Source organism: Nomascus leucogenys, chromosome X, assembly GCF_006542625.1.
Source record: "Nomascus leucogenys isolate Asia chromosome X, Asia_NLE_v1, whole genome shotgun sequence".
NCBI lineage: Eukaryota > Metazoa > Chordata > Mammalia > Primates > Hylobatidae > Nomascus > Nomascus leucogenys.
In genome coordinates this window covers 93,540,950-93,557,901 of record NC_044406.1, presented here as the reverse complement: position 1 = coordinate 93,557,901, position 16,952 = coordinate 93,540,950, and the positions used below count along the sequence as shown (strand labels likewise).

The window sequence follows — 16,952 nt, the reverse complement described above, 5'->3', positions numbered from 1 at the left end:
AGAAGATAAAAGCAAAAAAAAAAACCCATCCAAAGGAAAACAACTTCAGAGATTAAAGGAATATCAGCTCACACAGATGAGAAAGAACCAGCACAAGAACGCTGGCAACTCAAAAAACCAGAGTGTCACCTTACCTCCAAACAACTGCACTAGTTCCCCAGCAGTGGTTCTTAGCCAGGCTGAAATGGCTGAAATGACAGACATATAATTCAGAATATACATAGAAATGAAGATCATTGAGATTCAGGAGAATGTTGAAACCCAATCCAAGGAATCTACGGAATACAGTAAAATGATACAGGAGGTGAAAGACAAAATGACCATTTTAAGAAAGAATCAAACTGATCTGATAGGGCTGAAAAACTTACTATAAGAATTTCATAATACTATCACAAGCATTATCAACAGAATAGACCAAGCTGAGGAAAGAATCTCAGAACTCGAAGACTGGTTCTCTGAATTAACTTAGACAAAAATAAATGAACATTTCTCCAACTTTGCTAGACAGGACAACATTAAATTCTGGAAATGCAGAGAACCCCTGCAAGATACTATATAAGATGACCATCCCCAAGCCACGCAGTCATCAGATTCTCCAAGGTCAACATGAAAGAAAAAATATTAAAGGCAGCTAGAGATAAGCAGCAGGTCACCTAAGAAGGAAATCCCATTAGCCTAACAGTGCACTAATCAGCAGAAATGCTACAAGCCAAAAAAGATTGAGGGCCTATATTCAGCATTCTTAAAGAAAAGAAACTCCAGCCAAGAATTTCGTATTCAGCCAAACTAAGCTTCATAAGCAAAGGAGAAATAAGATCCTTCTCAGACAAGCAAATGCTAAGGTAATTCAGGTTCATTAGATCTGCCTTACAAGAGGTCTTGAAAGGAGTGCTAAATATGGAAAGGAAAGATGATTATCAGCCACTACAAAAACACAAGTACATAGACTATTGACACAATAAAGCAACTACACAATCAATTTTGCATAATAATCAGCTAACAATGATGACAGGATCAAATCTACACATATTAATATTAACCTTGAATGTAGACAGGCTAACCAGAATGTAACCAGACTGCTCTAATTAAAAGGCACAGAGTGGCAAGTCGGATAAGATAGTGAGATGCAACTGTATGATGTCTTCAAGAGACCTGTCTCACATGCAATGACATCCAAAGGCTCAAAGTAAAAGGTTGAGGAAGAATCTACCAAGCAAATGGAAAACAGGAAAAAGCAGGGCTTGCTATTCTGATTTCAGACAAAACAGACTTTAGGCCAACAACAACAACAACAACAAAACAAAACGAAAAAGGAATTATATAATGGTAAAGCGTGCAAGTCAACAAGAAGACAGCTATCTTAAATATATATGCAGACAACACAGGAGCACTCAGATTCATGAAACAGGTTCTTAGAGGCCTATAAAGAGACTTAGATAACTACACAATAATAGTGTGGGACTTCAACACCCCACTGACAGTATTAGACATATCATCAAGGCAGAAAACTAACAAAGATATTCGGGACCTGAACTCAACACTTGACCAAATGGACCTAGCAGATATCTACAGAACTTTTCCCCCCGAAACAACAGAATATATTCTTCTCATCTGCACATGGCACATACTCTAAAATTAACCACACAATCAGACATAAAACAATCCTCAGCAAATTCAAAAAACCCAAAATCATAACAACTATACTCTTGGACCATAGCAAAATAAAAATGAAAATAAATACTAAGAAGATTGCTCAAAACTATATAATCACATAAAAATAAACAATCTGCTCCTGAATGTCTTTTGGGTAAGCAATGAAACTAAGGAAGAAATCAAGAAATTATTTAAAACTAATGAGAATAAAGATATAACATATCAGAATCTCTGGTACACAGTTAAAGCAGTGTTAAGAAGGAAGTTTACAGCATAAATGCTCACATAAAAAGTTAGAAAGATCTGAAATTAACAACCTAACATCACACCTAGAGGAACTAGGAAAACAAGAACAAACCAACCCCAAAGCTAGCAGAAGACAAGAAATTACCAAAATCAGAGCTGATCTGAATGAAATCAAGACATGAAAACCCATACAAAAGATCAATGAATCCATTAGTTGGCTATTTAAAAGAATAAATAAGACTGATAGACCACTAGCTAAACTAATAAACAAAAAAAGAGATGATACAAATAGACACAATCAGAAATGACAAAGAGACATTACCACCGACCCCACAGAAATACAAAAAATACCCTCAGAGACTACTATGAACACCTCTATGCACACAAACTAGAAAACCTAGAAGAAATGATAAATTCCTGGAAACACACAACCTGCCAAGATTGGACCAGGAAGAAATTGAAACCAAAAACAAGTTCTAAAATTGAATCAGAAACACACACACACACACACACACACACATACACACACACACATCCATCAATCATAAAAAGCCCAGGACCAGATGGATTCACAGCCAAATTCTACCAGACATATAAAGAAGAGCTGGTACCATTCCTACTGAAAGTATTCCAAAAAATTGAGGAGAAACGACTCCTCATTAACGCAATCTTTTAGGCCAGTGTCATTCTGCTACCAATAACTGGCAGAGACACAACAAAAAAAGAGAAAACTTCAGGCCAATATCCTTGAGGAGAACAGATGCAAAAATCCTCAACAAACTACTAGCAAACCAAATCTAGCAGCACATCAAAACGCTAACACACCACGAGCAAGTATGCTTTATCCCTGGGATACAAGGTTGGTTCAACATACACAAATCAATTAATACAATTCATCACAAAAACAGAACTAAAACAAAAACCACACGATCATCTCAATAGGTGCAGAAAAAGCTTTCAATAAGATTCAACATCCCTTCGTGTTAAAAAGCCTCAACAAACTAGGCATTGAAGAACTGTATCTCAAAATAATAAGAGCCATTTATGACAAATCCACAACCAAAATCATACTGAATGGGTAAAAGCTGGAAGCATTCCCTTTGAGAACCAGAAGACAAGGATGCCCACTCTCACCACTCTGGTTCAACATAGTATGGACAGTCCTAGCCCGAACAATCAGGCAAGGGAAAGAAATGAAAGGCATCCAAATAGGAAGAGAGGGAGTCAAACTATTTCTATTTGCAGATGATATGATTCTATATGTAGAAAACCCCACAGTCTCAGCCCAAAAGCTCCTAGATTTAGTAAACAACTTTGGGAAAGTTTCAGAATACAAAAATCAATATACAAAAATCAGTAGCATTTCTATGTACCAACAAAGTCCAAGCTGAGAGCCAAATCAAGAACTCAATCCTACTCACAATAGCCAAAAAAAGAGTAAAATACCTAGGAATACAGCTAACTATGGAGGTGAAAGATCTCTACAATGGGAATTACAAAACATTTCTCAAAGAAATCAGAGGTGACACAAGCAAATGAAAAACATTCCATGCTCATGGATAGGAAGAATCAATATTGTTAAAAAGGCCATACCAACCAAAGCAATTTACAGATTCAGTGCTATTCCTATCAAACTACCAATGACATTCTTCACAGAATTAGAAAAAACTATTCTAGAAAATCCATATGGAACCAGAAAGGAGGCCAAATAGCCAAAGCAATACTAAGCAAAATGAACAAAGCTAGAGGCATCACGTTTTTCACCTTCAAACTATACTACAAGGCTATAGTAACCAAAACAACATGGTACAGGTACAAAAACACACATAGTCTAACGGAACAGAATGGAGTGCCCGGAAATAAAGCTGCACACCTCTAACCATCTGATCTTTAACAAAGTCAACGATAACAAGCAATGGGGAAAGGACACCCTATTCAATAAATGGTGCTGGGATAACTGGCTAACCAGATGTAGAAGATTGAAACTAGATCCCTACCTTTCACCATACACAAAAATCAACTCAAGATGGATTAAAGACTTAAATGTAAAACCTACAACTATAAAAAGCCTTGAAGAAAACCTAGGGAGTACCATTCTAGATATAGGCGGTGGCAAAGATTTCATGACAAAGATGCCAAAAGTAATTGCAACAAAAATAAAATTTGACAAATGGGACTAATTAAACTAAGGAGCTTCTGCACAGTAAAAGAAACTATCAACAGAGTAAACAGACAAACTACAGAATGGGAGAAAATATTTGCAAACTATGCATCTGACAAAGGTCTAATATCCAGAATCCACAGGAACTTAAAAAATTAAAAACCAGGCTGGGTGCGGTGGCTCATGCCTGTAATCCCAGCATTTTGGGAGGCTGAGGTGGGTGGATCACGAGGTCAGGAGATTGAGACCATCCTGGCTAACGCGGTGAAACCCTGTCTCTACTAAAAACACAAAAAATTAGCTGGGCGTGGTGGCAGATGCCTGTAGTCCCAGCTACTCAGAAGGCTGAGGCAGGAGAATGGCGTGAACCTGGGAGGCGGAGCTTGCAGTGAGCCAAGATTGCACCACTGCACTCCAGCCTGGGAGACAGAGTAAGACTCTGTCTCAAAAAAAAAAAAAAAAAAACCCCAAAATCAAACAACTCCATAAAAAAAACAAACAACTCCACAAAAAAAAAAATCAAAAAACTCCATGAACAGACACTTTTCAAAAGAAGACCTACATGCAGCCAACAAGCACATGATCAACATCACTAATCATTAGAGAAATGCAAATCAAAATCACAATGATATACCATCTCACACAATCAGAATGGTGATTATTAAAAAATCAAAAAATAACAAGATGCTGGTGAGGTTTTGGAGTAAAGGGAATGCTAATACACTGCTGGTGGAAATGTAAATTAAGTCAGCCACTGTGGAAAGCAGTTTGAAGATATCACAAAGAACTTAACAGAGAACTACCATTCAACTCAGAAATCCCATTACTGGGCAGGGCATATACCTAAAGGAATATAAATTATTCTACCATAAAGACACATGTATGTGTATGTATGTCACAGCATTATTCACAATAGCAAAGACATGGAATCAACTTAGATGCCCATCAACAGTAGACTGGATAAAGAAAATGTGGGGAGCCAAGATGGCCGAATAGGAACAGCTCCAGTCTACAGCTTCCAGCGTGAGCGACACAGAAGACGGCCACCGCTGCTGACACCCAGCCAAACAGGGTCTGGAGTGGACCTCTAGCAAACTCCAACAGACCTGCAGCTGAGGGTCCTGTCTGGTAGAAGGAAAACTAACAAACAGAAAGGACATCCATACCAAAAACCCATCTGTACATCACCATCATCAAAGACCAAAAGTAGATAAAACCACAAACATGGGGAAAAAACAGAGCAGAAAAACTGGAAACTCTAAAAAGCAGAGCACCTCTCCTCCTCCAAAGGAATGCAGTTCCTCACCAGCAATGGAACAAAGCTGGACGGAGAATGACTTTGACGAGTTGAGAGAAGAAGGCTTCAGACGATCAAACTACTCTGAGCTATGGGAGAAAATTCAAAACAATAGCAAAGAAGTTAAAAACTTTGAAAAAAAATTAGACGAATGGATAACTAGAATAACCAATGAAGAGAAGGGCTTAAAGGAGCTGATGGAGCTGAAAGCCAAGTTTCGAGAACTACGCGAAGATTGCAGAAGCCTCGGTAGCCAATGCGATCAACTGGAAGAAAGGGTATCAGTGATGGAAGATAAAATGAATGAAATGAAGTGAGAAGGGAAGTTTAGGGAAAAAAGAATAAAAAGAAACGAACAAAGCCTCCAAGAAATTTGGGACTATGTGAAAAGACCAAACCTACGTCTGATTGGTGTACCTGAAAATGATGGGGAGAATGGAACCAAGTTGGAAAACACTCTGCAAGATATTATCCAGGAGAACTTCCCCAATCTAGCAAGGCAGGCCAACATTCAGATTCAGGAAATACAGAGAACACCACAAAGATACTCCTCGAGAAGAGCAACTCCAAGACACATAATTGTCAGATTCAACAAAGTTGAAATGAAGGAAAAAATGTTAAGGGCAGCCAGAGAGAAAGGTCGGGTTACCCACAAAGGGAAGCCCATCAGACTAACAGCTGATATCTCGGCAGAAACTCTACAAGCCAGAAGAGAGAGGGGGCCAATATTCAACATTCTTAAGGAAAAGAATTTTCAACCCAGAATTTCATATCCAGCCAAACTAAGCTTCATAAGTGAAAGAGAAATAAAATACTTTACAGACAAGCAAATGCTGAGTAATTTTGTCACCACCAGGCCTGCCCTAAAAGAGCTCCTGAAGGAAGCACTAAACATGGAAAGGAACAACCAGTACCAGCCACTGCAAAAACATGCCAAATTGTAAAGACCATTAAGGCTAGGAAGAAACTGCATCAACTAACGAGCAAAATAACAAACTAACATCATAATGACAGGATCAAATTCACACATAACAATATTAATTTTAAATGTAAATGGGCTAAATGCTCCAATTAAAAGACACAGACTGGCAAACTGGATAAGGAGTCAAGACCCATCAGTGTGCTGTATTCAGGAAACCCATCTCATGTGCAGAGACACACATAGACTCAAAATAAAGGGATGGAGGAAGATCTATCCAGCAAATGGAAAACAAAAAAAGGCAGGGGTTGCAATCCTAGTCTCTGATAAAATAGACTTTAAGCCAACAAAGATCAAAAGAGACAAAGAAGGCCATTACATAATGGTAAAGGGATCAATTCAACAAGAAGAGCTAACTATCCTAAATATGTATGCACCCAACACAGGAGCACCCAGATTCATAAAGCAAGTCCTGAGTGACCTACAAAGGGACTTAAACTCCCACACAATAATAAAGGGAGATTTTAACACCCCACTGTCAACATTAGACAGATCAACGAGACAGAAAGTTAACAAGGATGTCCAGGAATTGAACTCAGCTCTGCACAAAGTGGACCTAATAGACATCTACAGAACTCTCCACCCCAAATCAACAGAATATACATTTTTTTCAGCACCACACCACACCTATTCCAAAATTGACCACATAGTTGGAAGTAAAGCTCTCCTCAGCAAATGTAAAAGAACAGAAATTATAACAAACTGTCTCTCAGACCACAGTGCAATCAAACTAGAACTCAAGATTAAGAAACTCACTCAAAACCACTCAACACCACTCAACTACATGGAAACTGAACAACCTGCTCCTGAATGACTACTGGGTACATAATGAAATGAAGGCAGAAATAAAGATGTTCTTTGAAACCAACGAGAACAAAGACACAACTCTGGGACACATTCAAAGCAGTGTGTAGAGGGAAATTTATAGCACTAAATGCCCACAAGAGAAAGCAGGAAAGATCCAAAATTGACACCCTAGCATCACAATTAAAAGAACTAGAAAAGCAAGAGCAAACACATTCAAAAGCTAGCAGAAGGCAAGAAATAACTAAAATCAGAGCAGAACTGAAGGAAATAGAGACACAAAAAACCCTTCAAAAAATGAATGAATCCAGGAGCTGGTTTTTTGAAAAGATCAACAAAATTGATAGACCGCTAGCAAGACTAATAAAGAAGAAAAGAGAGAAGAATCAAATAGATGCAATAAAAAATGAAAAAGGGGATATCACCACCAATCCCACAGAAATACAATCTACCATCAGAGAATACTACAAACACCTCTACGCAAATAAACTAGAAAATCTAGAAGAAATGGATAAATTCCTCGACAAATACACCCTCCCAAGACTCAACCAGGAAGAAGTTGAATCTCTGAATAGACCAATAACAGGCTCTGAAATTGTGGCAATAATCAATAGCTTACCAACCAAAAAGAGTCCAGGACCTGATGGATTCACAGCCAAATTCTACCAGAGGTACAAGGAGGAACTGGTACCATTCCTTCTGAAACTATTCCAATCGATAGAAAAAGAGGGAATCCTCCCTAACACATTTTATGAGGCCAGCATCGTCCTGATACCAAAGCCTGGCAGAGACATAACCAAAAAAGAGAATTTGAGACCAATATCCTTGATGAACATTGATGCAAAAATCCTCAATAAAATACTGGCAAACCGAATCCAGCAGCACATCAAAAAGCTTATACACCATGACCAAGTGGGCTTCATCCCTGGGATGCAAGGCTGGTTCAACATACGCAAATCAATAAATGTAATCCAGCATATAAACAGAACCAAAGACAAAAACCACATGATTATCTCAATAGATGCAGAAAAGGCCTTTGACAAAATTCAACAACACTTCATGCTAAAAACTCTCAATAAATTAGGTATTGATGGGACGTATCTCAAAATAATAAAGAGCTATCTATGACAAACCCACAGCCAATATCATACTGAATGGGCAAAAACTGGAAGCATTCCCTTTGAAAACTGGCACAAGACAGGGATGCCCTCTCTCACCACTCCTATTCAACATAGTGCTGGAAGTTCTGGCCAGAGCAATCAGGCAGGAGAAGGAAATAAAGGGTATTCAATTAGGAAAAGAGGAAGTCAAATTGTCCCTCTTTGCAGATGACATGATTGTATATCTAGAAAACCCCATCGTCTCAGCCCCAAATCTCCTTAAGCTGATTAGCAACTTCAGCAAAGTCTCAGGATACAAAATCAATGTACAAAAATCACAAGCATTCTTGTACACCAATCACAGACAAACAGAGAGCCAAATCATGAGTGAACTCCCTTTCACAATTGCTTCAAAGAGAATAAAATACCTAGGAATCCAACTTACAAGGGATGTGAAGGACCTCTTCAAGGAGAACTACAAACCACTGCTCAATGAAATAAAAGAGGATACAAACAAATGGAAGAACATTCCATGCTCATGGGTTGGAAGAATCAATATTGTGAAAATGGCCATACTGCCCAAGGTAATTTATAGATTCAATGCCATCCCCATCAAGCTACCATGACTTTCTTCACAGAATTGGAAAAAACTACTTTAAAGTTCATATGGAACCAAAAAAGAGCCCGCATCACCAAGTCAATCCTAAGCCAAAAGAACAAAGCTGGAGGCATCATGCTACCTGACTTCAAACTATACTACAAGGCTCCAGTAACCAAAACAGCATGATACTGGTACCACAACAGAGACATAGATCAATGGAACAGAACAGAGCCCTCAGAAATGATGCTGCATATCTACAACTATCTAATCTTTGACAAACCTGACAAAAACAAGCAATGGGGAAAGGATTCCCTATTTAATAAATGGTGCTGGGAAAACTGGCTAGCCATATGGAGAAAGTTGAAACTGGATCCCTTCCTTACACCTTATACAAAAATTAATTCAAGATGGATTAAAGACTTATATGTTAGACCCAAAACCATTAAAATCCTACAAGAAAACCTAGGCAATACCATTCAGGACATAGGCGTGGGCAAGGACTTCATGTCTAAAACACCAAAAGCAATGGCAACAAAAGCCAAAATTGACAAATGGGATCTAATTAAACTAAAGAGCTTCTGCACAGCAAAATAAACTACCATCAGAGTGAACAGGCAACCTACAGAATGGGAGAAAATTTTTGCAACCTACTCATCTGACAAAGGGCTAATATCCAGAATCTACAATGAATTCAAACAAATTTACAAGAAAAAAACAAACAACCCCATCAAAAAGTGGGCAAAGGACATGAACAGACACTTCTCAAAAGAAGACATTTATGTAGCCAAAAAACACATGAAAAAATGCTCATCATCACTGGCCATCAGAGAAATGCAAATCAAAACCACAGTGAGATACCATCTCACACCAGTTAGAATGGCCATCATTAAAAAGTCAGGAAACAACAGGTGCTGGAGAGGATGTGGAGAAATAGGAACACTTTTACACTGTTGGTGGGACTGTAAACTAGTTCAACCATTGTGGAAGTCAGTGTGGCGATTCCTCAGGGATCTAGAACTAGAAATACCATTTGACCCAGCCATCCCATTACTGGGTATATACCCAAAGGACTATAAATCATGCTGCTATAAAGACACATGCACACGTATATTTATTGCGGCACTATTCATGATAGCAAAGACTTGGAACCAACCCAAATGTCCAACAACGATAGACTGGATTAAGAAAATGTGGCACATATACACCATGGAATACTATGCAGCCATAAAAAATGATGAGTTCATGTCCTTTGTAGGGACATGGATGAAACTGGAAAACATCATTCTCAGTAAACTATCGCAAGGACAAAAAACCAAACACCGCATGTTCTCACTCATAGGTGGGAATTGAACAGTGAGAACTCATGGACACAGGAAGGGGAACATCACACTCCGGGGACTGTTGTGGGGTTGGGGGAGGCGGGAGGGACAGCATTAGGAGATATACCTAATGTTAAATGACGAGTTAATGGGTGCAGCAAAACAACGTGGCACATGGATACATATGTAACAAACCTGCACATTGTGCACATGTACCCTAAAACCTAAAGTATAATAATAAAAAAAAGAAAAAAAAAGAAAAAAAAAGTCAAGTCATACAGTGCATTAAAAAATGTTTCTGATATCTAAGACTATGATAGAAATTTCATATGTATATATGTGCATGTATGTGTGTGTGTATAATAAATCACTTTTTTAATAAAAAAAAATTAGCTGGGCATGGTGGCAGGCACCTGTAATTCCAGCTACTCGGGAGGCTGAGGCAGGAGAATTGCTTGAACCCAGGAAGTGGAAGTTGCAGTGAGCCAAGATTGTGCCACTGCACTCCAGCCTGGGTGACCGGGTGAGACTCAGTCTCAAAAAAAAAAAAAAAAAAAAAAAGAATAAGACAAGGAAGCCTGGTTCTACTGCTATTATTCAATAATTCTCTGAAAATCCTACCTAATGCAATAACACAGAAAAAAGAAAAGAGGTATAAATGTTAGGAAAGGTCAACATTCTAAGACTGGAAATGACATGCTTGTCTATTCAGCAAATTCGAGGTCAACTAAAAAAAAATAGTACGATTAATGAAAGTCAATAATGCGACCACTTAGAAAAGCAACATCGCCAAATCAGTAACTTTTACACACACAGCCAATAAACAATTAGGCAATGTAAAGGAAAAATGATCTCATTCATATTAGCAGCAAAACCATAAAATATATAGGGGTAGAATAAACCCAATAAGAAATGTGTAAGACCTACATGATGAAAACTAAAAATGCTTACTAAAGAACATTTAAAAAGACAGATTGTTAAAATGAATAAAAGCCTTACCAGATTTCAAAGTAGACAAACTACAGTAATTGAAAGAGTGTGGTACTGTTGTAGTAACAAATAAAGAGAGTCCAAAAATAAAGCCCATGTATGTATGTAAGAATTTAGCATATGAAAAAAGTAGAGTACTGTGAGGATAAACTATTTAATAATTGGTTTTTAGAAAATGAGTGATTTCGGTTGGAAAAACATAATATTACATAATAAACAAAAATATACTCTAGGTGTATTAAAGTTCTAAATGTTAAAAAAGCAGTACCAGTACTATAGGCCAATATGAAAAAATATTTTTATAATTTGTATAATTTTAAATAGGGAAAGCCTGCTAAGTTTGATATGAAACCCAGATAATATGTAATAAAAAAGAGAAAGACTTCATGAAAATTTGTAACTTGTATAATCTGAAAGACATTATAAAGATAATGAAAGAAATAATAAGACTAGGAGGAAATACTAGGCCACAAATATAGCTGACAAAGAACTAGTACTACTAATAGTCAAAAGAGCTCCTACTAATCAATACTTAAGAACAATCTCATGGAAAAATAGGCAAAGGCTATGAATAGGCAATTAAGAGAAGAAATTAAAAAGGCTAATAAACATATGTGATCAGTGAATTGAAACCTTAAATGAAAAGTGATATTTGATCTATCACACTGGCACAAATTGAAGATTTTGTTTTGTTTTGTTTGTTTTAGAGACAAGGTCTGGCTCTGTTGCCTAGGCTGGAGTGCAGTGGCATGATTATAGCTTACTACAGCCTGGAACTCCCAGGCTCAAGGTGATCCTCCGTCTCAGCTTCCTGAGCAGCTGGGACTACGAGTGTGTGCCACCATGCCTGGCCAACAGATTCAAGATTTTAAATATCTGGTGTTAGTGAGAATGTGGGGAAAGGGGCATTCTTACAGGCTGCTGGTGGGATTACAATTTGGCAAAATCTTTTGAAGCATAATTTGGCAGGGACCTGTCAAATTTTAAATGGGCATACCCTTTTACCCAGCTTCCACTTCCAGATATCTATCTTGCAAAGAATATATATACAAGAATGTTTACATAAAGTATTATTTGTAAGAGCAAAAAAGGGAGACATATTAAATGTACATCAGCAGTGAATAAATTATAGCATATCCATATTATGGTATACTATTCAATGCATTAGGAAGAGTGAGGTAGATCTATATTTACTGATATTCAATAACCATGATCTATTTCTGAATGAAAAAAGTTGCAGAGCAAAGTGACTGGTATGATCTCATTTCAAAAACTATATCCTTCCAATACATATGCATGTGTGCAGACACCTACATAAAAGATCTGAAAGGATATATGCCAAATTATTTTAAGATGGTTACTTCTGGGGTGGGGAATCTACTTTTTACATTTATGTAATGCTTAAATTATTTACAGTGAGCATGTATTACTTCAGTAAATTTTTAAAAATGCTAACATATAAAAACTAAAACAAGGGGCCCTATGCTAACTATGTCACAGTAACCTCACTGAATTATTCAATTGAAATCTAAACCTGGAATCTTCAGAAATGTTAATCTTCCCAGATTTGTATCTCTGGGGACCTTGGCCTTTAAGCAAGTAGGTTTACAAAAATAACACATGGTCATGATAAAAGCTCAAACAGTACAGAAGAATATAAACAGCAAAGTAAAACTCTCCTCCTTCTGACCAGCAATCTATTAATCCAATTAACCAGAGGCAACCAATATTAACAGCTGCTTATGGAGCCATCCAAATATTAAAAAGACAAGCATTTAAAACACAGTATTTACTTTAGGTATCCAAGGATAATAATATTCATTGGAGCACTGACTACTATGTAGATCAGCTGTTCTTACTGATGCAGCATATCACAAATATGTTATGCTTAAATGCCAACATGATAGCATTCAACACTGAGCTGCAGGCTAGGTGTGGTAGCTCACGCCAGTAATCCCAACCTTTTGGGAGGCCTAGGCAAGGAGGATCTCTTGAGCCCATGGGTTTGAGACAGCCTGGGAAACATACTGAGACCCTATCTCTAAAAAAAAAATTAAAAACATTAGCCAGGCATGGTGGTGTGTGCATGTAGTCCCAGCTCCTCGGTAGGCTGGGGAAGAAGGACGTCTTGAGCCCAGGAGGTAGCGGCTACAGTGAGCTGCGATCACGCCACTGCGCTCCAGCCTGGGCAACAGAGCGAGACTCTGTCTCAGTGGTCTTGAAGGTCAAATAGTACAAAACATGTTGGAGAAAGGAACATAATTCAACCAGAAGAAAATAATTTATTTTCTCTAAAAAAAAATTTACCATAGGCTAAACCTTGGCAAGGATCTAGCTCAAAAGTTTAGTCCTTTTCATTTCATTTGCCCAGAAGATAATTTCTAAAGAAAGTTAAAGAAAAAAATTTACTCCAACTGGTTTTTCCCCATTGGTTGCATACTTACCACATTCTGTTTTGTTGTTTCCTCTAGGGTCTGTATCACATACAACCTATTTCGACAGCGCATACTGTGTATATCTTCATAGCGAATATTACCATATTTCTGCAAGAGATATGATTTCAGTGGATACTCACTCATAATAAACATCTACTTCTTCTTTTACAATTCAGTTTTATCAGACTCAATTCTTGGAGGCCTTGATTCTATTTCTAGGTAATTTCCTGACTTGTTCAATGATTTTGCAAATTTTTACCTCCCACGTTTTGGTTTTTAAATATATTCACTGGAGAGAATTCCATCTACTATGTGAATAGACTAAGTACAAAAATATGGGTAAAATTCTTAATCTCTAAGAAGTGAATAATAATAATGAGAATAATTCACCTTTTAATACAGCAATAGATGTTTAAAGTGGTCATTATTTGTGAAAGCAAGTGGATTTAATTTCACTTAATGAAAACCAAATTGAGGCACAGGAGGTTACACAACCTAGGAACAGTTCACAGAACTCATTTTAAAAGTTAAGTTGGATTTTAAGTTGTATGTCTACTTGCATTATTATCTTACACTTAATATACCACTAGAGATATACCATAGTTCAATCATTTTAAATATGCTAGGTAATATATTTATGGCATGAAAAAACTTACCTCATTTGATTCTCTAATCAAATCTGTAATATCCACTCTAGTATGACTGGTTTTTTCATCACTCACATTTGAACCCTGCTGAACATTTGAAGGCAATGGACTATCCTTATTAGTGACATTGTCAAAGAACCTATTGAAAAGTGATAGTAATACAAGAATTAGTGGAACTACCATTATTAAAGCAGAGAAATGACACCTAATTTCTCCCTAGTTAGTTAGAGGTTACTTTCAACTGAGAGGACAAGGGAAGGTCTTATGAAGAAGTGAAACTTGTTTTTTGTTTTTGAGATGGAGTCTTGCTCTGTCATCCAGGCTGGAATGCAATGGCGCAATCTTGGCTCACTACAACCTCCGCCTCCTGATTTCAAACAATTCTCCTGCCTTGGCCTCCCAAGTAGCTGGGATTACAGGTGCCCACCACCATGTCTGGCTAATTTTTGTATTTTTAGTTGAGACGAGGTTTTGCCATGTTGGCCAGGCTGGTCTTGAACTCCTGACCTCAGGTGATCCGCCTGCCTCGGCCTCCCAAAGTGCTGGGATTACAGGCATGAGCCACCGCACCCGGTCAAGAAGTGGAGTTTGAAGAAGATGGTTGAAGCATTAGGAGGGCATGGGTGAGGGAAATGGGATAGTGAAGGAATCATTTTGGGGTTTTGAAGGAAGCAAACAGACTGAGAGAGTACTTGGCAAATACCACACAGCCCAGTAAGAGTGGATTATAGGGTATGTAGAAGCAGATAGGGGGAAATAAGTGAAGAAAGGTACACTGAGCCCATACCACAGAGCTCTGAATGCCAGAGTAAGATGTTTGTATTTTATTCTGTACATAATGGTATTTCATGTGGCATTATGATAGTTGCCCATTCAAATTTATTCATTTAGCATATACAAATGTGTGCATACACACATACACATACATACAACACATGTGCTCCAATACAAAATAGCATTCACACAGAAGCTACTAGGAAAATAAAGTTCGGCCCACCTGAAACCACATAGAAACCAGAATAACTTCCCGGCCACTGGATATTTAACATTATCAACTACCCTTTTCCTGCTTGAACTAATTCTACATAGACACTTTATAGCTCAAACTGGGAATATGAAAGTCCTAGCATACTGAATCAACAATATTAGTGTAAATGTGTACATAATTTAGTGGTTCACTTCAAAGTGATTTATTCTTGCTATATTTTTTCTGGAGATAGAGGACTGGACTTTAGGTGTAGCTCTTTCATTCAAGTGGTTTTGTAATCTCAGACAAACTGAAATTTCTAGGGCTCAGTTTCCTCTGTAAAATAGGGGATTGAACAACATCATCTCTCAAATCTCCTCCAGATTTAAATGTTATGGTTCTTACAATACCTGTTTAAAGCTGTCACAGCTTCAGCATCATCTTTACAAGTCAGCAGTTTGTCTAAATTATAGTCAAGTATTGCCAATCCCAGTTGCAAAATGGCCTTTATTCCATCATAGAAGAAACAGTCCACCACATTCACTGCACTTTCAATAGGTAGCACACTAATAAAAAGCGTGAGAAACCAAGAGAGAGAAACTGAGGAAAAGAATGTCATATCAGTCATGTGTTCTGTCAGCTGAGGAAGGTGATCCCTGATAAGTTCTTCAAAGACTGCCTGATCCACCAAGGCACCTAGAGAATATCAAAAGAAGTTTAAAAATAAACATTTTTCAAAAGGACTTGTTTCTATACCTCCCCACTTCTATTAGCATGCTATGTATCTCATTCTTCTTCCTTAAATTATGAACTCTTTCAGAACCTCTTCTGTATTTTGTATAACTGCTAGTAGTGTCATGTACTTCAGAAACGCAATTCAAATTCATTTGAAGAGTTATTTATTGAGTCTTTATTATATGCAGAGACCTGTACTAGGTATTATAAGAGCTATACCAATTAATGAAATAGTCTCATGTTCAGGGAGTTTAATATCTAGCACAACTCAAGATAAATACACAAATAATTATAATGAAAGACAGTACAATCAATGACCTAACCACAATCCTGAAAGCCTATTACAGTACAAAGAAGAGACCATTCATAAGTTTTAAGGTAAGGGGTCACAGATCTGTAAATATTTGATCACTAAAGAAAATATTGGCCAGGCGCGGTGGCTCACGCCTGTAATCCCAGCACTTTGGGAGGCCGAGGCGGGTGGATCACGAGGTCAGGAGATTGAGACCATCCTGGCTAACACAGTGAAACCCCGTCTCTACTAAAAATACAAAAAAAAAAAAAAAAATTAGCCGGGCGTGGTGGCGGGCGCCTGTAGTCCCAGCTACTCGGGAGGCTGAGGAAGGAGAATGGCGTGAACCCAGGAGGCGGAGCTTGCAGTGAGCCGTGGCCGCACTCCAGCCTGGGCGACAGAGCGAGACTCCGTCTCAATAAAATAAAATAAAATAAAAATTATACAATTAACAAACTAAGAACTCGATCCTTCTTTGAAATCTTGCAAATATCTATATAATTCATACAAATGAGGAGATTTTAAGCTGATTGAAATCTCCCTCCCATCAAGAAACTACAAAAAATCACCAGTAGCTGTGGATACTTGAGATCACCATTGTTTTAGCAACAGAGTTTATAAACTTAATGCTTCTATTTTTGTTAAGAAACAGACCAGGTATTTTATTTTTAAAAGCAACATATTAAACAATCTTTCCAACTATACATTCAGTACAAAAAGCTCTTC

General features: G+C 37.7%; 1 protein-coding gene across 1 annotated transcript in view; it reads right to left on the bottom strand.

The window, feature by feature from the left end:
* The window catches only part of TBC1D8B (TBC1 domain family member 8B), a 70,527-nt gene that overhangs the window by 13,503 nt on the left and 40,072 nt on the right, over positions 1–16,952 (bottom strand). Inside the window, exons 12-14 of the mRNA XM_003262153.4 lie at positions 15,610–15,895; positions 14,242–14,371; positions 13,595–13,693 (exon numbers count right to left, since the gene is read on the bottom strand). Of these exons, the coding sequence (XP_003262201.1) occupies positions 13,595–13,693; positions 14,242–14,371; positions 15,610–15,895 (515 nt within the window). The remainder of the gene's footprint in view (positions 1–13,594; positions 13,694–14,241; positions 14,372–15,609; positions 15,896–16,952) is intronic.